This window comes from Oncorhynchus kisutch, linkage group LG23 (genome assembly GCF_002021735.2).
Source record: "Oncorhynchus kisutch isolate 150728-3 linkage group LG23, Okis_V2, whole genome shotgun sequence".
NCBI classification, from domain to species: domain Eukaryota; kingdom Metazoa; phylum Chordata; class Actinopteri; order Salmoniformes; family Salmonidae; genus Oncorhynchus; species Oncorhynchus kisutch.
The window spans coordinates 6,896,953-6,921,428 of NC_034196.2; the positions used below are offsets into that span (position 1 = coordinate 6,896,953).

Genomic DNA, 24,476 nt, shown 5'->3' on the forward strand with positions numbered 1-24,476 from the left:
CACACACACCCTCAAAGCTAGAATGCTAATTATTGCTAATTATCGGCATGCATGTTGCTCTCCCATTAGCTCCAGGGGGCCATCCCTGCCATGCTGGGATATGTAACCTGGGGGGCATGGTGTATGGTGTCTGACCCCACAACACACTCCAGGCAGATGCACACGGCGCCAGAAATATTCCAATAAATATTCAGAGTGAGGGATGTCTCATTCTGCCAAAGGGGTGCCGAAATAAAATTGGTTAAATACAGGATGGATTCCCATAGAAATATAATGAGTCATTCCATGATGGATCTATGGCTTTGTCATCACATACTTCAAGTAATTCATTTATATAAACAGGACTTGGAGAAAAAAAAATATGTATTTTTTTTAGGGGTTACTGAATTTATGGTGAATTAATGAAAAGGTGATATATTATTATTAAATATATTATTTGAGCTATTAGAGGTGTTATGAAGCCAGCCAGTACAGTAGCAAGATTGGTTAGAGACAATAGAGCTATGTGGAAACCATTGTACCTAACAGAGGAGTACAGGCCACGTATTGATTTTATTCACCTTCAGAGAGTCTGAGAGTCATTGGGATTTATTTTCGTCTGCCATTAACGCACGCCCTTTGGCAATTTTGACTTGTCAAAGCCAGGTGCCAGGGTTGGTAATTTACTTGTCTTATATCAGCTTACTTGTGCTGAGGAGGGAGGGGTGGAAATCATTTAGTTGTGTCCTTAAAAACGTGCACCAATGTGCAAATTTCAAGCAGCGCTACTGGTGATATACCAAAACCTGTTCTTAGCTGTAACTCAATTGGTTATGGCATCGATTTTGCCAGCGGAGTAGCCTGATCAATGATTATATGCTAATGTTTTATTAAAATATCACCAGCAGCAAAACAGTCAAAACAGTTTTTCTTTATATTGGACATTATATTTGTCCATGCAGCTTCTGTGAAAAGTTTGGACTATTTATGCCCATTGAATGAAAGTTGTCAGTGACTGTAGGGAATCTGTTTAGGCACATTAAGTTATTATTGTTTTTTGTTTGCAATTTATTGTTTAAAAAAAAATGTTTTTCCCTTCCTTTGTAATTTTGTTCACAAAATGGATCTTCCACTTTCGTCTGTTGGACACAACTGTCAAATCGCGGGAATAGTGGAGCAGGTTGAGAGTTTCAAGTTCCTTGGTGTCCACATCACCAACAAACTAACATGGTCCAAGCACATCAAGACAGTCGTGAAGAGGGCATGACAAAACCTATTCAGGAGACTGAAAATATTTAGCATGGGTCCTAAGATCCTAAAAAGGTTCTCCAGCTGCACCATCGAGAGCATGGTTGCATCATTCCCTGGTATGTCAACTGCTCGGCCTCCGACCGCAAGGCACTAAAAGGGTAGTGCGTACGGCCCAGTACATTACTGGGGCCAAGCTTCCTGCCATCCAGGATCTCTATACCAGGCTGTGTCAGAAGAAGGCCCTAAAAATAGTCAGACTCCAAGCCACCCTAGTCATAAGACTGTTCTGCGCTAGGATGTACCATTGCATTAGGTTTGTTAAAATAGAGCTGATAGTAATAATCTAAAAAATAAATAGATTTGTCTGTATTTATTTTTCTAAATGTTGTATCAGTAGAAAGAGTGCACAGCATGTATTGAATATGTATATATATTTTTTCCAACAAGTCAGTTTGTCCAAAAAGTTCATTTCTGCCCTGATAGAGCAGCCCCGGTCAACTGTAAGTGCTGTCATTGTGAATTGAAAACATCAAGGAGCAACAACAACTCAGCCGCAAAGTGGTAGGCCACAAGCTCACAGAATGGTACCGCCAAGTGCTGAAGCACATAGAACGTAAAAATCTGTCCTCGGTTGCATCACTCACTACCGAGTTCCAAAGCTTGCCGCCATTGAACTACAGAGCAGTGGAAACACGTTCTTTGGAGTGATGAATCACGCTTCATCTGGCAGTCTGACAAATATGATTTTGTCGGATGCCAGGAGAACGCTACCTGCCCCAATGCCTAGTGCCAACTGTACATTTTGGTGGAGGAGGAATAATGGTCTAGGGCTGTTTTTCATGGTTCAGGTGGGCTGTTTTTCATGGTTCAGGCCCCTTAGTTCCAGTGTTGGGAAATCTTAGCACTACAGCATACAATGACAATCTAGACGATTCTGTGCTTACAACTTTGTGGCAACAGTTTAGGGAAGGCCCTTTCCTGTTTCAGCATGACAAATCAAATCAAATGTATTTATATAGTCCTTCGTACATCAGCTGATATCTCAAAGTGCTGTACAGAAACCCAGCCTAAAACCCCAAACAGCAAGCAATGCAGGTGTAGAAGCACGACAATGCCCCTGTGCACAAAGCGAGGTCCATACAGAAATGGTTTGTCGAGATCGGTGTGGAAGAACTTGACTGGCCTGCACAGAGCCCTAACCTCAATCCCATTGAACACCTTTGGGATGAATTGGAACACCGACTGCAAGCCAGGCCTAATCACCCAACATCAGTGCCCGACCTCACTAATGCATTTGTGGCTGAATGGAAGCAAGTCCCTGCAGCAATGTAACGAAATTTAGTGGAGCCTTCCCAAAAGAATGGTGGCTTTTATAGCAGCAAAGAGGGGACCAACTCCATATTAATGGAGATGTTCTACGAGCAGGTGTCCACATACTTTTGGTCATGCAGTGTAAAATCCAAACATGATTGCAAACACCACATGCACAACTCTTGTTGAAACAAGACGTCATGTTATTGTATATATTGTATATAAACTGTTGCTCATGGTAGCGCACTCCAAGAACAACAAAGACACCTTCCCTGTAAGCTAACACAATGTAAACGGAACGAGTGAAATTATAATATGCAGTACGATTTATGTAACTTTTTTTGAACCATTTCTGTGAGGTCGTACTTTATCGGAGCTCCCGTTTATTAAAAATGATACGGAGTGTTCACAGCTGTCTTTGCGAGGGGGAAAATGGCACCCTTATTCTTTGAACTAGCTCGACGGCCATTATTTACATTATCTGAATAAGGATACAGTCACGGCCAGGGAACAGGATTTTGTGACGCACCATTTCTCCCATAATGCACCCCACCGACCATATATCCACTGCAGGTACAGAGAGAGAGTGAGAGATAAGTCAGAGGTTAGCATTAGAAAAGAAAACATAGGCTCTTTCTCAGTTCCTTTATCCTCGATCCCTTGCATCCTTTCTCCTCTCTTCTTTCTCAAAACGAATTAGAGGTGAAGATTCAAGGTCCCTGTTAGGAATATTATGAATAAATGACTAAACAATAGACTCATTTTAAATAGAACTGCAACTAAGTAAACTTATACTCTGTTTTATTATATCTGTTTAACAATATGAGTTCATAAGAAGGGATTATGTGACACGGACAAGGAGTAATTAAAGTTAATGAACACCATTTCAACTAGACAGGGGAGGAATGGGTTGTGGCTAATGTAAGCAGATAGGGTCGTTAACATATGGTTGAACTGACGAAACTTAGCTCTGGGGTGTTTTAGATAAGGCAGTGAGTGCATTCCTAGGTTTTCTGTTAATTAGAGCTGTCAGCTAAGTGGTGATCGATAATGGTGAGGGTTCAAGAGTTAATTCAGTTTGGTTGTGTGACCTGTGAGTGTGTTAGTGACTTGGAATGAACTCTTAAACTCACTTAATTCTAGGTCGGGAGGAGGGGATTCATTCTAGAAGCAATGAAATTATGTCATGTTATTGTATATAAACTGTTGATCGTGGTAACGTGGCAGCGCGCTCCGAGAATAAATTCTGTTACCTGTTATTGATAAGACTGGTCTCCGTCTATTTTATGCAAACAAGAATCTTACAAATTCTCAAAAAATAGATTAAGGGAATTCAATTAATGAAAACATATTGGAATAATTAAATTACAGTAACAGTCCCTCCCCTTGGACCTTCAAGTTCTCCTCCGATGCGTTTTGAGAATGAGGTGAGGATATGATAGAGGGTGCAAGGAATCGAGGAATGAGGAATTAAGAAAGAACCCTTGTCGGTAGAGAGCTATCGGAAAAAAAGTAATTTGAATGTGGCGGTTGATTATTCAGACTGAGAAATAATTAGTGTGAGAGAAGAGAGGTAGCATGCAGACAAATGACTATTCCACTAATAAAGAGAAGCAGTTAGAGTCTCCAGGGGCTTTGCTGGTGGCAGGAAATCCATGGTCTGCTCTCTCTGCCTACGTCTAGTCTAGTTTTATATTTACCCAGGTAAGTTGACTGAGAACATATTCTCATTTACAGCAACGACCTGGGAAATAGTTACAACCTGGGAAATAGTTACAGGGGACAGGATGAATAAGCCAATTGGAAGCTGGGGATGATTAGGTGGCCATGATGGTCAGATTGGGAAATTAGGCAGGACACCAGTGTTAACACCCTTACGATAAGTGCCATGGGATCTTTAGTGACCACAGAGAGTCAGGACTCTCGTTCAACATCCCATCCGAAAGACAGCACCCTACACAGGGCAATGTCCCCAATCACTGCAGCATTTTTTTTTAAACAGAGAAAAGAGTTCCTTCTACTGGCCCTCCAAAACCCCTTCCAGGGATCGACCAGTACCAACCCTGTTTAGCTTCAGAGGCAAGCCAGCAATGGGATGCAGGGTGGTATGCTGTGAACCATACAGCTATTCAGTAATCACCAAGGTCACCAGTTATATACAGAGCTATAAAGGTTTATTTACACATTCATTTACTCAATCCATTCAATGGAGGCTAGAGTTATCTAATTTCCAAAAGGGTACTTGGATTCGAAACACAGTGCATAAAATTAGGTGTTCAAGGCACACACTTCAGTAATAGATAAGGTGACAAAGAAGAAGATATGCTTATGTTCTGTGTCCCCAGAGGTGTCAGTGAGTTATGGGTGTTAATTGACCCCAACCCTGGCTGTTAGTGCAAGTGCATGTTACAATGTTAGAATGCCCCCAGCAGATTTGTGTTACAGTATTAGAACACACTCAACCAGTAGCATGTTACAATGTTAGAACACCAGAACACATTTTCAAACCTGTCTTACCGTTCTCTTTGTACCCCATGCCCAGGATGACCTCTGGAGCTCTGTAGTACCGTGTCACCACGTACGGGGTCATCATGAAGCTTGTGCCTGCAGTCCTTGCCAGGCCAAAGTCCAGGATCTTCAGCGTACAATCAGACTTCACCACTATATTGCTAGGTTTCAGGTCCTTCAGACGGAAAGCAACATCAAAGAGATGAGGATTATTGAGGTAAAAGTTTAACGGGTGATGCTAGCGACTACAGTATTTTTATTTTAAATGTCGACAGATGGCGTTTCACAGCAGACAAAACCGGTTGTAATGACGTAACTTCCACCAGCGCTGCCCACTGGGTTATGAGCAGTGCAAGGTTGAGCATGAGTAATGTTTACTATATCCAGAACATCCTAGTACATAATATCAATGACTAGGGTTACTGCTGGAGACCTGACTGAAAATTTGATTAATTATATTTCTAGGTTGGAGGACGTCTCACCATGTGTATGATGCCAGCGGAGTGCAAGTGTTTGATGCCACACACACATGGGTACAGTACACGTAAAGGCACACGCACTCACACACACAGGCCTTCTCACCCTGTGTATAATTCCTGCTGAGTGCAGGTGTTTGATGCCACACAGCATCTGGTAGAGCAGGTAGGACATTCTCTCATGGTCTAGCTCCATCTGAATCACCTGGCATAGGTTGGCATCCATCAGCTCCATCACCAGGTACCTGGGATGGTGATACATACAGTTATAATATGTTTTCATAACTGGTAATGCACTGAGGCTGAGACTGGCTTTCTGGACACAGATTAAGACTAAAAAGCATGTTCAATGGAGAATATGGCTGTAGTAAAATAATCTCCAGAATGTCACTGTCATCTTTGCTTCAGAAAACCCTCAACACCAGAGAGAGACAGGTAGGTTAAATAAAACATACTTATGATTCCCACTCTCCTCCCTACCACATCTCTTCTCTCCTTCCTCCTTTATTCCTCCTTTACATCTATTCTCAACACAATGGACACCACACTGCAGAACATCAATGGGAATCTACATACTCTTTCTCAAAAATGTACATACTTAAAACCTCTCTTGGGTAGGGGGCAGTATTTTCACCTCTGGATGAAAAGTGTTCTCAAAGTACACTGCCTGTTTCTCAGGCCCAGAAGCTAGGATAAGCATATAATTGGTAGATTTGGATAGAAAACAAATGTCTGAGTATAACAGAACAGATTTGGCAGGCAAAACCCAGAGGACAAACCATCCAGGGGGGAAAAATTGAGGTCATAGGATTTTCCAATTGGTTTCTATGGGATACCCTTATTATTAGGAACCTGGTTGCAGTTCCTATGGCTTCCACTAGATGTCCACAGTCTTTAGAAATTGTTCTATGTTTTTTTGAGAAATGAAGAAGTAGTCCTATTCATTGTAAGTGTCACTCCAGGTGGACTCTACTGTTTTGGTGCGCGTGAACTGGACATAAAGGACATTATCGAACAAAAGGACCATTTGTGATGTTTCTGGGACATTTTGGAGTGGCAACAGAAGAAGATCTTCAACGGTAAGGTTATGTCGCTATTTCTGACTTTTGTGGAGCACCTGCCTGGTTGAAATATGATTTTCATTTCTTTGTATGCGGGGCGCTATCCTCAGATAATCGCATGGTTTGCTTTCACCATAAAGCCTTTTTGAAATCTGACACAGTGGCTGGATTAACAAGACGTTAAGCTATATTTTGGTGTATAACACATGTATTTTCAAGAATGTAAAATATTTTAATTTGGTATTTTTGAATTTCGCGCTCTGCAATTTCACCAGATGTTGGTGGGACGGTGCCCATAAGAAGTAAAACAATGTTTTTACTGTACATAGAAAAGCCCATACTTATTTAAATTGCTGTAATACATTTTTAATTTCAAGCACATACTTTGTTTAATTTTGTGTAGTTTTGGATTGAAAACAAACTCCATTCCTCAGAGACACACCATTCCTTGCACTACCTTGCGCTGACAAGCATGCTTCCTTCCATTCACTGTAGTATCAGCAATCTACACATTCATGAATCATCCAGTACAAAAAGACAGAGCCTGAGGCTTCAAATTATACTACACTAATATCACTTTCACTGACATCACTCTTAGTGGTTATTTTCTCAGACTGAGAATAATTTAACAAGAGTCTTGAACGTACATAATATAATCTTGCTCATCTGAAATCAGACTTAAGTCTGATGAAACTAGAAATGTAATTGGCCTACATAAAGTAAATATAATCTCACGATTATTCCTTTTTCCTCTGAATATTGTTTTCTGTACTTACACATCCTGAAAGTCTTCTAGTGATTTCTGTGGTGTGAAAACATTTAATAAACTGATGATCTGAAAAAGAAAGACAACAGAGAAAAAAACTGGGTCAACATTCAGTATCAGGTTAACCAAGTCCATCTACAGTAACAACAATAACAGCACATTGCTGATTTCTTTTGCCATATTGAAAACTGGATATAGGGACAGAGAGAGAGAGAGAGAGACAGACAGACAGACATCTGCTCTGTGAGGATTATATCCATGGAAAAACAAAAAAATCTGTCTGTCTGTATCAATTCCCATCATACACATTGCCCCAGGCAGGCAAGAAATGTATTCTGGTCACTGACTCACTTTACAGGGAGGGGATTCACTCTATCAGCACCACAGAACGGGCCAATAAAAGACCACAAAACACCAGCTAGACTATCATCTTGTTATTTGTTTAACCATAGAGACATCTCACATTTTTGTGATTGACACATTTCATGAGCACCAGTTCCCTGTATGCCCTCTTGGCATGGGTCTGGTTCTGAAAGGGTCTGCTGAGCTTCTTGATGGCCACGTTTCTGTCAAGGACTGCATCGTACCCGGCACTGCAGAAAACACAGGACAAAAACATTGAATTAGAACCACAGGAATGTACCAGTCAACTTACTGTCGTGTGGGGGGCTTTGTCCATTCTAGTCATTATGTTTCTATATGACAAAACAGGAAGTGAGTCAGAGACAGCACATGGCAGACAAATGAGAATGATAAGTGAAGTCCTGTGAAAGATCGAAGGGTTTGCTATTGATCAAGATCGGTGGTCCTGGGCTCTTCCAGGGCCTTTCTGTCTGTTCTGACCATGATCATAAACTAGCCTAGTCCCTGATCTGGTTCTGATCTGGTTCTGCTGTATAGCCAACTTCTATGGTAGTTGTCATGCCAAACAGCATAAACAGATGTGGGACCAGGCTAGGGTGTAACCATCTGAAGCCATGTGTGCTGATATTCGAATTACATAGCATACCTGTAGATTGACTTTAATGCAGACTTCTGATGCCAGAGAAAATCCACCAGAACCACCAGTGTAGACATATCCTTTTGGGCCCTGGTCAAAAGCAGTGCACTATATACAGTGCCTTCGGAAAGTATTCAGACCCCTTGACTTTTCCCACATTTTGTTACGTTACAGCCCTACTCTACAATGGATTAAACAAAAATCCTCAGCAATCTAGACACAATATCCCATAAAGACAAAGCGAAAACAGACATTTTTGGTAATAAAAAACAGAAATACCTTACTTACATAAGTATTCAGGGCCTTCGCTATGAGACTCTAAATTGAGCTCAGGTGCAACCCAATGGTTGCATCCCAATGGTTCCACAGAGTTCCTCTGTGGAGATGGGAGAACCTTCCAGAAGGACAACCATCTTTGCAGCACTCCACCAATCAGACCTTTATGGTAGTGGCCATAAAGGTTGTCCTTCCTTTACTCCTCAGTAAAAGGCACATGACAGCACGCTTAGAGTTTGCAAAAAGGCACACCTAAAGACTCTCAGACCATGAGAAACAAGATTCTCTGGTCTGATGAAACCAATATTGAACTCTTTGGCCTGAATGCCAAGCGTCACTTCTGGAGGAAAGCTGGCACCATCCCTACGGTGAAGCATGGTGGTGGCAGTCTCATGCTGCGGGGATGTTTTTCAGTGGCAGGGACTGGGAGACTAGTCAGGATCGAGGGACAGATGAACAGAGAAAAGTACAGAGGGATCCTTGATGAAAACCTGCTCCAGAGAGCACAGGACCTCAGACTGGAGTGAAGGTTCACCTTCCAACAGGACAACGACACTAAGCACACAGCCAAGACAACGCAGGAGTGGCTTCGGGACAAGTCTCTGAATGTCCTTGAGTGGCCCAGTCAGAGCCCGGACTTGAACCCGATCTAACATATTTGGAGAGACCTGAAAATAGCTGTGCAGCAAAGCCCCCCATCCAACCTGACAGAGCTTGAGAGGATCTGCAGAGAAGAATGGGAGAAACTCTGCAAATACAGGTGTGCCAAGCTTATACCCAAGAAGACTCGAGGCTGTAATCGCTGCCAAACGTGCGTCAACACAGGACTGAGTAATGGGTCTGAATACTTATGTAAATGTGATATTTCAGTTGTATATTTTTTTTATACAATTGCAAAAATATCTAAAACCTGTTTTAGCTTTGTCATTATGGGGTATTGTGTGTGGATTTAATGAGAAAAAAAGAAATTTCATCCTAGAATAAGGCTGTAACGTAATATAGAGTACCCTTTCAAGCATTTTTCATTATTTTTACTATGTTCTACATTGTAAAATAATAGTGAAGACATCGAAACTATGCAATAACGCATAAGGAATAATGTAGTAACTAAAAAAGTGTTAAAAACAACCCCCCCCCCCATCATTTCCAATCAACCATATATTTTGGGGGTAAATATATATATCTATATACATACATACTGTCACGATCGTTGTAATAACATTCGGACCAAGGCGCAGCAAAATAGAGAATTAAAAGGCTCTCTATGGTCAGGTCGTGACACATACTGTACATACACACACACCCACCCATATACAGTTGAAGTCGGAAGTTTACATACACCTTAGCCAAATACATTTAAACTCAGTTTTTCACAATTCCTGACATTTAATCCTAGTAAAAATTCCCTGTCTTAGGTCAGTTAGGATCACCACTATATTTTAAGAATGAGAAATGTTAGAATAATAGTATAGAGAATTACTTATTTCAGCTTTTATTCGTTCATCACATTCCCAGTGGGTCAGAAGTTTACATACACTCAATTAGTATTTGGTAGCATTGCCTTTACACTATTTGACTTGGGTCAAACGCTTCGGGTAGCCTTCCACAAGCTTCCCACAATAAGTTGGGTGAATTTTTTGGCCCATTCCTCCTGACAGAGCTGGTGTGCCTGGGTCAGGTCTGTAGGCCTCCTTGCTCGCACACGCTTTTTCAGTTCTGCCCACAAGTGTTCTATATGATTGAGGTCAGCGCTTTGAATTTGTTGTCCTTAAGCCACAACTTTGGAAGTATGCTTGGGGTCCTTGTCCATTTGAAAGACCCATTTGCGACCAAGCTTTACCTTCCTGTCTGATATCTTGAGATGTTGCACCAGTCCCTCCTGCAGCAAAGCACCCCCACAACAGGATGCTGCCACCCCTGTGCTTCACGGTTGGGATGGTGATCTTCGGCTTGCAAGCCTCCCCCTTTTTCCTCCAAACATAACGAGGGTCATTATGGCCAAACAGTTCTATTTTTGTTTCATCAGACCAGAGGACATTTCTCCAAAAAGTACGATAAAAAAAAGTACATTAATCTCTAGGAGACAGAACTCATCACCTTCCTGAGCGGTATTTTATTTATTTATTTTATTTTTATTTTACCTTTATTTAACCAGGTAGGCAAGTTGAGAACAAGTTCTCATTTACAATTGCGACCTGGCCAAGATAAAGCAAAGCAGTTCGACAGATAAAACGACACAGAGTTACACATGGAGTAAAAACAAACATACAGTCAATAATGCAGTATAAACAAGTCTATATACAATGTGAGGTGAGAAGGGAGGTAAAGGCAAAAAAGGCCATGATGGCAAAGTAAATACAATATAGCAAGTAAAATACTGGAATGGTAGTTTTGCAATGGAAGAATGTGCAAAGTAGAAATAAAAAATAATGGGGTGCAAAGGAGCAAAATAAATAAATAAATTAAAATTAAATACAGTTGGGAAAGAGGTAGTTGTTTGGGCTAAATTATAGGTGGGCTATGTACAGGTGCAGTAATCTGTGAGCTGCTCTGACAGTTGGTGCTTAAAGCTAGTGAGGGAGATAAGTGTTTCCAGTTTCAGAGATTTTTGTAGTTCGTTCCAGTCATTGGCAGCAGAGAACTGGAAGGAGAGGCGGCCAAAGAAAGAATTGGTTTTGGGGGTGACTAGAGAGATATACCTGCTGGAGCGTGTGCTACAGGTGGGAGATGCTATGGTGACCAGCGAGCTGAGATAAGGGGGGACTTTACCTAGCAGGGTCTTGTAGATGACATGGAGCCAGTGGGTTTGGCGACGAGTATGAAGCGAGGGCCAGCCAACGAGAGCGTACAGGTCGCAATGGTGGGTAGTATATGGGGCTTTGGTGATAAAACGGATTGCACTGTGATAGACTGCATCCAATTTGTTGAGTAGGGTATTGGAGGCTATTTTGTAAATGACATCGCCAAAGTCGAGGATTGGTAGGATGGTCAGTTTTACAAGGGTATGTTTGGCAGCATGAGTGAAGGATGCTTTGTTGCGAAATAGGAAGCCAATTCTAGATTTAACTTTGGATTGGAGATGTTTGATATGGGTCTGGAAGGAGAGTTTACAGTCTAACCAGACACCTAAGTATTTGTAGTTGTCCACGTATTCTAAGTCAGAGCCGTCCAGAGTAGTGATGTTGGACAGGCGGGTAGGTGCAGGTAGCGATCGGTTGAAGAGCATGCATTTAGTTTTACTTGTATTTAAGAGCAATTGGAGGCCACGGAAGGAGAGTTGTATGGCATTGAAGCTTGCCTGGAGGGTTGTTAACACAGTGTCCAAAGAAGGGCCGGAAGTATACAGAATGGTGTCGTCTGCGTAGAGGTGGATCAGGGACTCACCAGCAGCAAGAGCGACCTCATTGATGTATACAGAGAAGAGAGTCGGTCCAAGAATTGAACCCTGTGGCACCCCCATAGAGACTGCCAGAGGTCCGGACAGCAGACCCTCCGATTTGACACACTGAACTCTATCAGAGAAGTAGTTGGTGAACCAGGCGAGGCAATCATTTGAGAAACCAAGGCTGTCGAGTCTGCCGATGAGGATATGGTGATTGACAGAGTCGAAAGCCTTAGCCAGATCAATGAATACGGCTGCACAGTAATGTTTCTTATCGATGGCGGTTAAGATATCGTTTAAGACCTTGAGCGTGGCTGAGGTGCACCCATGACCAGCTCTGAAACCGGATTGCATAGCAGAGAAGGTATGGTGAGATTCGAAATGGTCGGTAATCTGTTTGTTGACTTGGCTTTCGAAGACCTTAGAAAGGCACGGTAGGATAGATATAGGTCTGTAGCAGTTTGGGTCAAGAGTGTCCCCCCCTTTGAAGAGGGGGATGACCGCAGCTGCTTTCCAATCTTTGGGAATCTCAGACGACACGAAAGAGAGGTTGAACAGGCTAGTAATAGGGGTGGCAACAATTTCGGCAGATAATTTTAGGAAGAAAGGGTCCAGATTGTCTAGCCCGGCTGATTTGTAGGGGTCCAGATTTTGCAGCTCTTTCAGAACATCAGCTGAATAGATTTGGGAGAAGGAGAAATGGGGAAGGCTTGGGCGAGTTGCTGTTGGGGGTGCAGTGCTGTTGTCCGGGTAGGAGTAGCCAGGTGGAAAGCATGGCCAGCCGTAGAAAAATGCTTATTGAAATTCTCAATTATGGTGGATTTATCAGTGGTGACAGTGTTTCCTATCTTCAGTGCAGTGGGCAGCTGGGAGGAGGTGTTCTTATTCTCCATGGACTTTACAGTGTCCCAGAACTTTTTTGAGTTAGTGTTGCAGGAAGCAAATTTCTGCTTGAAAAAGCTAGCCTTGGCTTTTCTAACTGCCTGTGTATAATGATTTCTAGCTTCCCTGAACAGCTGCATATCACGGGGGCTGTTCGATGCTAATGCAGAACGCCATAGGATGTTTTTGTGTTGGTTAAGGGCAGTCAGGTCTGGGGAGAACCAAGGGCTATATCTGTTCCTGGTTCTAAATTTCTTAAATGGGGCATGTTTATTTAAGATGGTTAGGAAGGCATTTTAAAAAAATATCCAGGCATCCTCTACTGACGGGATGAGATCAATATCCTTCCAGGATACCCCGGCCAGGTCGATTAGAAAGGCCTGCTCGCAGAAGTGTTTCAGGGAGCGTTTTACAGTGATGAGTGGAGGTCGTTTGACCGCTGACCCATTACGGATGCAGGCAATGAGGCAGTGATCGCTGAGATCTTGGTTGAAGACAGCAGAGGTGTATTTAGAGGGGAAGTTGGTTAGGATGATATCTATGAGGGTGCCCGTGTTTAAGGTTTTGGGGAGGTACCTGGTAGGTTCATTGATTATTTGTGTGAGATTGAGGGCATCAAGTTTAGATTGTAGGATGGCTGGGGTGTTAAGCATGTTCCAGTTTAGGTCGCCTAGCAGCACGAACTCTGAAGATAGATGGGGGGCAATCAGTTCACATATGGTGTCCAGAGCACAGCTGGGGGCAGAGGGTGGTCTATAGCAGGCGGCAACGGTGAGAGACTTGTTTTTAGAGAGGTGGATTTTTAAAAGTAGAAGTTCGAATTGTTTGGGTACAGACCTGGATAGTAGGACAGAACTCTGCAGGCTATCTTTGCAGTAGATTGCAACACCGCCCCCTTTGGCAGTTCTATCTTGTCTGAAAATGTTGTAGTTTGGAATTAAAATGTCTGAGTTTTTGGTGGTCTTCCTAAGCCAGGATTCAGACACAGCTAGAACATCCGGGTTGGCAGAGTGTGCTAAAGCAGTGAATAGAACAAACTTAGGGAGGAGGCTTCTAATGTTAACATGCATGAAACCAAGGCTATTACGGTTACAGAAGTCGTCAAAAGAGAGCGCCTGGGGAATAGGAGTGGAGCTAGGCACTGCAGGGCCTGGATTCACCTCTACATCGCCAGAGGAACATAGGAGGAGTAGAATAAGGGTACGGCTAAAAGCTATGAGAATTGGTCGTCTAGAACGTCTGGAACATAGAGTAAAAGGAGGTTTCTGGGGGCGATAAAATAGCATCAAGGTATAATGTACAGACAAATGTATGGTAGGATGTGAATACAGTGGAGGTAAACCTAGGTATTGAGTGATGAAGAGAGAGATATTGTCTCTAGAAACATCGTTGAAACCAGGAGATGTCATTGCATGTGTGGGTGGTGGAACTAATAGGTTGGATAAGGTATAGTGAGCAGGACTATAGGCTCTACAGTGAAATAAGCCAATAAACACTAACCAGAACAGAAATGGACAAGACATATTGACATTAAGGAGAGGCATGCTTAGTCGAGTGATCAAAAGGGTCCGGTGAGTGGAGAGGTTGGTTGGTGATTTAGACAGCTAGCCAGGGCATCGGTAGCAAGCTAGCATAGGATGGAGGTCTGTTGTTAGCCACCTCCTGCGCTCCGTCAGTAGATTAGTGGGGTTCCGTGTGGTAGAGGGGATCAATCCAAATCACACAACAACAACAAAAATAAAAACAATAGATATAGTTATAGAGGCCCAAGAAAAAAACATAATAATAATAATAAAAAATAAATAAAAAATTGTCCGATTGTCTATTCAGATAGCAGCCGGTAAGACAGCTAACGGTTAGCAGGCCGCAGATGGGCGTTCAGGTAACGTCGCGACGGAGGAGCCAGCCGAATAACCCCTTCGGGTAGATAACGTCGGCAGTCCAGTTGTGAAGGCCCGGTGGGGCTCCGCGAAGGCAGCAAAACGGGTCCGGATAGGCGACTGCAGCCCAGGTGCGATTGATGGAACTCAGGAGTGATTGACGGAGCTTGCTAGCTCCGGAACAATTGATGTTTGCTCCGGAATCGACGAAGGCCGATAGTCACACGGATAGCAGCTAGCTAGCTGTGAGATCCGGGCATGAATGTCCAGAGAGCAGTCAAAATCCAGGGACATGGAGAGAAAAATTGGTCCGGTATGCTCCGCTCCGAGCCGCGCTGCGCCGTACAGAACTGGCGATAGACTTTCGAGCCAAAGGATAGCCGATGACCACAAACCGTGGTTAGCTGAACACCAACGACTTACCAGTAAAGGAGCCAACTAGCTTCTGAACTAGCTTCTGGATTAGCTTCTGGCTAGTTGCAGGCTAGCTTCTTGGAGTTTCTGGCTAGCTTCTTGGAGGATTACAGATCTGAGGTAAATAATACTTTTTTATAAATATACATTGGTGAGGCGGGTTGCAGGAGAGTGTTTTGAAGATGAGTTGATGGAGAATAAAAATAAAATGTATGTGAAAAAGTTGTAAATATATATATATATACAGGACACGACAAGACGAGGACAAAAGACGTCTGAACTGCTATGCCACCTGCTGCATGGTCCCATGGTGTTTATACTTGGGTACTATTGTTTGTACAGATGAACGTGGTACCTTCAGGCATTTGGAAATTGCTCCCAAGGATGAACCAGACTTGTGGAGGTCTACAATTTTTTTTCTGAGGTCTTGGCTGATTTCTTTTGATTTTCCCATGATGTCAAGGAAAGAGTCACCGAGTTTGAAGGTAGGCCTTGAAATACATCCACAGGTATTTTGTGCAATTTTCCAAGCTGTTTAAATGCACAGTCAACTTAGTGTATATAAACTTCTGACCCACTGGAATTGTGATACAGTGAATTATAAGTGAAATAATCTGTCTGTAAACAATTGTTGGAAAAATGACTTATGTCATGCACAAAGTAGATGTCCTAACCTACTTGCCAGAACTATAGTTTGTTAACAAGACATTTGTGGAGTGGTTGAAAATGAGTTTTATGTAAAGTTCTGACTTCAACTGTATACACAAGGTGCTTTAGCAAACAAACAGCAGAGACCTGAAGACACCATACAACCTGGAACTGAGCTTGCTAGGACAGACCAGATACAACTTCAATTAGCACTGAGGTGTGAAGTGAGAGGTGTCGATGCCTTTGGGCCCAACAAGTGGCAGCAGACTTTGAAGCCATCCACTGACATTTTCTACAAGAAATCCAGAAATTAAAGATTCTCCCAAGTGGGTGTGACACCTACTCCCATTGCCTGCTGCACTGCTGCTTGGATTCCACCTGGCGATCTGTTCACCGCCTGCCCTAGCCTGTCTCCCAGTCTGGTACAGGTAACTTCACCACACTCCCCCCTCTCTCCTGAGCTTTCGCTCACGTCCAGCACACACGCACTATTGGGGCGAGTGACTCTGGCTAACCCCAAGTCGTTATTTTTCTTTTTCTTGTGCATTTTGCCATTTGCCTCATGACTCCTGCATGCCTTATTGACTTCGAACTTTCTTTACCAAGCCGTGGGACAGACTGTTTGTTCCCACACTCGGGACTCTGACTCTCTATTGGTTACACAGACTTTTGGCCTCCCATCCTATTCTAACCACCTTTCGCTGGCTTTGTATTCATGTTACCTGATGAAAATGCTGTACAATATGATCTTGTTGCCATCTAATGCACATTCAGATGTCATAAATCAGCACTGCCAAGCTCTCCCTGTCCTAAGCCGTGCTTTGATTGTATGACTGTTGATGATATCTGGAAATATGCATGTACACCCTGGCACATGTACTGTTTTAGCACCAATTCTGACTCTGCTCTGATATCTGCTTCACTGATTTCTGCTCTCGTAAAAGCCTGGGTCTTCTGCATGTTAATACTAGAAGATTATTACCTAAAATGGATCAATTGAAAGTGTGGGTTCACAGCTCCAATCTAGATGTGTTAGTCATTACTGAGAGGTGGTTAAGGAAGAGTGTTTTGAATACTGATGTTAACCTTTCTGGTTATAACCTTTTTCGGCAAGACAGATCTTCCAAAGGTGGGGGAGTGGCTATCTTTACCAAGGATCACCTTCAGTGCTCGGTTGTCTCCACCATGTATGTCCCCAAACAATTTGATTTGCTGGTTTTAAACATAAACTTCAAATGGCTCTTTGTTGACTGTTGCTGGGTGCTATCATCCTCCATCAGCACCGGCCTGTACCCTACCTGCCCAAAGCTCTCTCCTGGCCCCTTACACCAAGTCTGAATTTGTCCTGCTAGGTGACCTAAACTGGGACATGCTTAAACTACCTGACCAAGTCCTAAAGCAATAGAGCTTCCTAAAGCTTTCTCAGATTATTACCAATCCCACAAGGTATGACTCCAAACACCCAGAAAAGGCTACTCTCCTAAAAGTTATCCTCACAAATAATCCTGATAGGTCTGGTGTTTTCTGTAATGACCTGTTCAGTGAAACTATCTGTTCTGATTTGTCATAGAGGCTTGCTAAAAATCTTTAATGAGCAAGCCTTCCTTCATGAACTGACCGCTGTAAAATGGTACAGAATCAGCTGTCGAAGACCTTGGACCTTCTTCGTGTTCAGGCAAATGAGAAATAAGTGCACTCAAGATATCCGGAAGGCCAAAGTTAGTTACTTTAAGGAGCAGTTCTCTCTCTGTGGGTCTAACCCCAAGAAGTTCTGGAAAACGGTTAAAGACCTGGAGAATAAACCCTCCTCCTCACATCTGTCGATGTCCCTTAATGTTGATGATGTGGTTGTTACAGACAGGAAGCACATAGATGAGCTCTTTACATCACCAACTCTTTAAGTCAGGATTCCCATTTGACTCAGCCATGCCTCCTTGCCCGTCCAACATTTCCTCATCTCCCATCCCTTCTAATTCAACTATCCCTGATGCTTCTCCCTCTTTTTCCCCTGCCCCGCTAGAAAGTTCCTCCCTGCAGGCAGTCACTGAGTCCGAGGTGACAAAGGAGCTCCTGAAACTTGACCCCAAAAAAACATCTGGGACATGTTTAGACCCTTTCTTCTTTAAGGTTGCTGCCCCTATCATCGCCAAGCCTCTCTCTGAACCTTTTAACAAGCCTCTCCTTTCTGGGGAGGTTCCCATTGCTTGGAAGGCAGCTATGGTTCATCCTTTATTTTAAGGGGGAGATCAAGCTGACCCTAACTGTTATAGGCGTATTTCTATTTTGCCCTGTTTATCAAAAGTGTTGGAAAAACTTGTCAATAATCAACTGACTGGCTTTTTTATAGTATTCTCTCTGGTATGCAATCTGGTTTCCGCTCAGGTTATGAATGTGTCACTGCAACCTTAAAAGGTCCTCAATGATGTCACCATTGCCCTTGATTCTAAGCAATGTTGTGCTGCTATTTTATTGACTTGGCCAAAGCTTTTGATACGGTAGACCATTTCATTCTTGTGGGCCGGCTAACGAGTATTGGTGTCTCTGAGGGGTCTTTGGCCTGGTTTGCTAACTACCTCTCTCAAAGAGTGCAGTGTATAAAGACAGAAAATCTGATGTCTCAGCCACTGCCTGTCACTAAGGGAGTACTCCAAGGGTCAATCCTAGGCCCCACGCTTTTCTCAATTTACATCAACAACATAGCTCAGGCAGTAGGAAGCTCTCTCATCCATTTATATGCAGATGATACAGTCTTATACTCAGCTGGTCCCTCCCCGGATTTTGTGTTAAATGCTCTACAACAAAGCTTTCTTAGTGTCCAACAAGCTTCCTCTACCCTTAACCTTGTTCTGAACACCTCCAAAACAAAGGTCATGTGGTTTGGTAAGAGGAATGCCCCTTTCCCCACTGGTGTGATTACTACCTCTGAGGGTTTAGAGCTTGAGGTAGTCACCTCATACAAGTACTTTGGAGTATGGTTAGATAGTACACTGTCCTTCTCTCAGCACATATCAAAGCTGCAGGCTAAAGCTAAATCTAGACTTGGTTTCTTCTATCGTAATTGCTCCTCTTTCACCCCAGCTACCAAACTAACCCTGATTCAGATGCCCATCCTACCCTTGCTAGATTACAGAGACATCATTTATAGATAGTCAAGTAAGGGTTCTCCCTCGAACGGCTAGGATGTTATTTACCATTCGGCCATCAGATTGGCCACTAATGCTCCTTATAGGACACATCACTGCACTCTATACTCCTCTGTAAACTGGTCATCTCTGTATACCCGTTGCAAGACCCAGTGGTTGATGCTTATTTATAAAACCCTCTTAGGCCTCACTCCCCCTTATCTGAGATATCTACTGCAGCCCTCATCCTCCACATTCAACGAGCTGCAACAAACACTCAAACTGGACAGTTTTATCTCAATCTCTTCATTCAAAGACTCAATCATGCGTGATGTATTGTTGTCTCTACCTTCTTGCCCTTTGTGCTGTTGTCTGTACCCAATAATGTTTGTACCATGTTTTGTGCTGCTACCATGTTGTGTTGTCATGTGTTGCTGCCTTGCTATGTTGTTGTCTTAGGTCTCTCTTTATGTAGTGTTGTATCTCTTGTCGTGATCTGTGTTTTGTCCAATATTTATTTTTCATTTTTAATCCCAGCCCCCGTCCCCGCAGGAGGCCTTTTGCCTTTTGGTAGCCAGTCATCGTAAATAAGAATTTGTTCTTAACTGACTTACCTAGTTAAATAAAATAAAACATTTTAACAACCAGTTAATCCAATAAAATGACCCTTTGAATGTGATATTACAGTGCAGAACAGTGTTTTGACATTAGGCAATACACTTGCATTACTCCTTAACATTGACTGAACATCACATTTCCATCATTTCTATCCCATGTCTGATCAAAGGTGTGAGTGATCATTGAAGACATCTTCAATAATCATTGATACAAAAAATAAATGTATTGTTTAATTACAACATACTGTAGGTATTCTGTAATCAAATAAAACTAAATGAAAGAAACAATATTTAGCAGGCACTAGTTTGCATTAAGCCTGTCTTGAGCATTTGGCCATAGGTTCTCATCGACATCACAGTAAATGTGCCCATTGCTCATGTACTTAGGGAAAAACCTTTTTGGCATGGCGAACCCAAGCCTGACACAGGTCTGGAACGATGACATTGCATGTCTCATTCATGGCCTGAATGAGGGTGGTAGTCTCATGGGTATGGCAATGATACATCTTTCACCTGTACTGTAATCGTCATGTATTGTATTTTACAGTATTGTATTGTTCCTGTACGTTACTCAGTTCGTGTGGCACTAGCAACACCAGAGTTGTGGGTACGATTCCCACTGGGGTCACATACAAAAATGTGCAGACTCACTGTTGTCACTTTGGATAAAAGTGTCTGCTATGTAAATGGAATATATTGTATTATGGTATTACAGTAATTTATTGGCCAATGCAATTTTTGTAAAGCAGTGTAAACCCCACCAACTTCATACATGTTTACTGTATAGGGTATGCATTTGTTACATACACTACATCTCTGATCTTGTCAACATCAGATAAAATTTACTGTAAAGTAAAATCATAATAGTCATCATCATAATAGTACATTACAGTATACACTGAGTATACAAAACATTAAGAACACCTGCTCCTTCCATGACAGACTGACCAGATGAATCAAATCAAATCAAATGTATTTGTCACATACACATGGTTAGCAGATGTTAATGCGAGTGTAGCGAAATGCTTGTGCTACTAGTTCCGACAATGCAGTAAAAAAGTAACTAGCAAAACTACTACCTTATACACACAAGTGTAAAGGGATAAAGAATATGTACATCAAGATATGAATGAGTGATGGTACAGAACGGCATAGACAAGATGCAGTAGATGGTATCGAGTACAGTATATACATATGAGATGAGTAATGTAGGGTATGTAAACAAAGTGGCATAGTAATACTAGTGATACATGTATTACATAAAGATGCAGTAGATGATATAGAGCACAGTATATACATATACATGAGATTAATAATGTAGGGTATGCAAACATTTTATTAAGTAGCATTGTTTAAAGTGACTAGTGATATATTTTACATCAATTCCTATCAATTCCCATTATTAAAGTGGCTGGAGTTGAGTCAGTGTGTTGGCAGCAGCCACTCAATGTTAGTGGTGGCTGTATAACAGTCTGATGGCCTTGAGATAGAAGCTGTTTTTCAGTCTCTCGGTCCCTGCTTTGATGCACCTGTGCTGACCTCGCCTTCTGGATGATAGTGGGGTGAACAGGCAGTGGCTCGGGTGGTTGTTGTCCTTGATGATCTTTATGGACTTCCTGTGACATCGGGTGGTATATGTGTCCTGGAGGGCAGGTAATTTGCCCCCGGTGATGCGTTGTGCACACCTCACTACCCTTACGGTTGTGGGCGGAGCAGTTGCCGTATCAGGTGGTGATATAGCCCGACAGGATGCTCTCGATTGTGCATCTGTAGAAGTTTGTGAGTGCTTTTGGTGACAAGCCGAATTTCTTCAGCCTCCTGAGGTTGAAGAGGAGCTGCTGCGCCTTCTTCACGATGCTGTCTGTGTGGGTGGACCAATTCAGTTTGTCTGTGATGTGTACGCCGAGGAACTTAAAACTTACTACCCTCTCCACTACTGTCCCATCGATGTGGATAGGGGGGTGCTCCCTCTGCTGTTTCCTGAAGTCCACAATCATCTCCTTTGTTTTGTTGACGTTGAGTGTGAGGTTATTTTCCTGACACCACACTCCGAGGGCCCTCACCTCCTCCATGTAGGCCGTCTCGTCGTTGTTGGTAATCAAGCCTAACACGGTAGTGTCGTCCGCAAACTTGATGATTGAGTTGGAGGCGTGCATGGCCACGCAGTCGTGGGTGAACAGGGAGTACAGGAGAGGGCTCAGAACGCACCCATGTGGGGCCCCAGTGTTGAGGATCAGTGGGGTGGAGATGTTGTTACCTACCCTCACCACCTGGGGGCGGCCCGTCAGGAAGTCCAGTACCCAGTTGCACAGGGTGGGGTCGACACCCAGGGTCTCGAGCTTGATGACAAGTTAGGAGGGTACTATGGTGTTAAATGCTGAGCTGTAGTCGATGAACAGCATTCTCACATAGGTATTCCTCTTGTCCAGATGGGTTAGGGCAGTGTGCAGTGTTGTTGAGATTGCATCGTCTATGGACCTATTAGGGCGGTAAGCAAATTGGAGTGGGTCTAGGGTGTCAGGTAGGGTGGAGGTGATATGGTCCTTGACTAGTCTCTCAAAGCACTTCATGATGACGGAAGTGAGTGCTACGGGGCGGTAGTCGTTCAGTTACCTTAGCTTTCTTTGGAACAGGAACAATGGTGTCCCTCTTGAAGCATGTGGGAACAGCAGACTGGGATAAGGATTGATTGAATATGTCTGTAAACACACCAGCCAGCTGGTCTGCGCATGCTCTCAGGGCGCGGCTGGGGATGCCGTCTGGGCCTGCAGCCTTGCGAGGGTTAACACGTTTAAATGTTTTACTCACGTCGGCTGCAGTGAAGGAGAGTCCGCATGTTTTGGTTGCGGGCCCTGTCAGTGGCACTGTATTGTCCTCAAAGCGGGCAAAAAAGTTATTTAGTCAGCCTGGCAGCAAGACATCCTGGTCTGTGACAGGGCTGGTTTTCTTTGTAATCCGTGATTGACTGTAGACCCTGCCACATACATCGTGTCTGAGCCGTTGGTTTGCGACTCTACTTTGTCTCTATACTGACGCTTAGCTTCTTTGATTGCCTTGCGGAGGGAATAGCTACACTATTTGTATTCGGTCATGTTTCCGGTCACCTTGCCCTGGTTAAAAGCAGTGGTTCGCGCTTTCAGTTTCACGCGAATGCTGCCATCAATCCACGGTTTCTGGTTTGGGAATGTTTTAATCGTTGCTATGGGAACGACATCTTCAATGCACGTTCTAATGAACTCGCTCACCGAATCAGCGTATTCGTCAATGTTGTTGTTGGACGCAGTGCGGAACATATCCCAGTCCACGTGAAGGAAGCAGTCTTGGAGCGTGGAATCAGATTGGTCGGACCAGTGTTGAACAGACCTGAGCGCGGGAGCTTCTTGCTTTAGCTTCTGTCTGTAGGCAGGGAGCAACAAAATGGAGTCATGGTCAGCTTTTCCGAAAGGAGGGTGGGGGAGGGCCTTATATGCATTGCGGAAGTTAGAATAGCAATGATCCAAGGTTTTACCAGCCCTGGTTGCGCAATCGATATGTTGATACAATTTAGGGAGTCTTGTTTTCAGATTAGCCTAGTTAAAATCCCCAGCTACAATGAATGCAGCCTCAGGATATGTGGTTTCCAGTTTGCAAAGAGTCAAATAAAGTTCGTTCAGAGCCATCGATGTGTCTGCTTGGGTGGGAATATATACGGTTGTGATTATAATCGAAGAGAATTCCCTTGGTAGATAATGCAGTCGACATTTGATTGTCAGGAATTCTAAATCAGGTGAACAGAAGGACTTGAGTTCCTGTATGTTGTTGTGACCACAACACGTCTCGTTAACCATAAGGCATACGCCCCCCGCCCCTCTTCTTACCAGAAAGATGTTTGTTTCTGTCGGCGCGATGCGTGAAGAAACCAGCTGGTTGAACCGATTCCGTTAGCGTCTCTCGAGTGAGCCATGTTTCCGTGAAGCAAAGAACGTTACAGTCTCTGTTGTCCCTCTGGAATGATACCCTTGCTCGGATTTCATCAACCTTGTTGTCAAGAGACTGGACATTGGCGAGAAGTATGCTAGGGAGTGGTGCGCGATGTGCCTGTCTCCGGAGCCTGACCAGAAGACCGCTTCGTTTCCCTCTTTTACGACATCTTTGTTTTGGGACGCAGGCTGGGATCCATTCCGTTGTCCTGGGTGAAAGGCAGAACACAGGATCCGCTTCGGGAAAGTCATATTCCTGGTCGTACTGATGGTGAGTTGATGTTGCTCTTATATTCAGTAGTTATTCCCGACTGTATGTAATGAAACCTAAGATTACCTGGTGTACCAATGTAAGAAATACCACGTAAAAAATAAATAAAAAACTGCATAGTTTCCTAGGAACGCGAAGCGAGGCGGCCATCTCTGTCGGCGCCGGAAGTACATCCAGGTGAAAGCTATGATCCCTTATTGATGTCACTTGTTAAATCCACTTCAATCATTGTAAATGAAGGGGAGGAGACAGATTAAAGAGGGAATTTCAAGCCTTGAGACAAGGCTTTTGTATGTGTGGGTGAATTGGCAAGAAAAAAATATTTTAAGTGCCTTTGAATGAGGTATGGTAGTAGGTGCCAGGCACACCAGTTTGAGTGTGTCAAGAACTGCAGCGCTGCTGGGTTTTTCATACTAACAGTTTCCCGTTAGTAAGAAATCTTAATCAAAATGTATCAAGAATGGTCCACCACCCAAAGGACAGCCAGCCAACTTGAAACAACTGTGGGAAACATTGGAGTCAACATGGGCCAGTATCCCTGTGGAACACTTTCGACACCTTCCATGCCCTGACGAATTGAGGCTGTTCTGACGTCAAAAGAGGATATTAGGAAGTTGTCCCTGACGTCTTGTACACTCTGTGTATATCATACCTTATATGTTTCTAATTTACA

General features: G+C 43.3%; 1 protein-coding gene across 16 annotated transcripts in view; it reads right to left on the minus strand.

The window, feature by feature from the left end:
* Nucleotides 1-24,476, minus strand: part of LOC109877945 (mitogen-activated protein kinase 10) — a 112,847-nt gene that overhangs the window by 40,339 nt on the left and 48,032 nt on the right. For 12 of the 16 annotated variants that reach the window (XM_031803008.1, XM_031803003.1, XM_020470186.2 and 9 more), the window contains 5 exons: nucleotides 7,816-7,945; nucleotides 7,363-7,421; nucleotides 5,632-5,770; nucleotides 5,059-5,224; nucleotides 3,037-3,108 (listed from right to left, as the gene is read on the minus strand). In XM_031803008.1, coding sequence (XP_031658868.1) covers nucleotides 3,037-3,108; nucleotides 5,059-5,224; nucleotides 5,632-5,770; nucleotides 7,363-7,421; nucleotides 7,816-7,945 — 566 coding nt within the window. The remainder of the gene's footprint in view (nucleotides 1-3,036; nucleotides 3,109-5,058; nucleotides 5,225-5,631; nucleotides 5,771-7,362; nucleotides 7,422-7,815; nucleotides 7,946-24,476) is intronic. The other 4 variants (XM_031803004.1, XM_031803010.1, XM_020470187.2 and 1 more) reach the window with 1 other exon arrangement.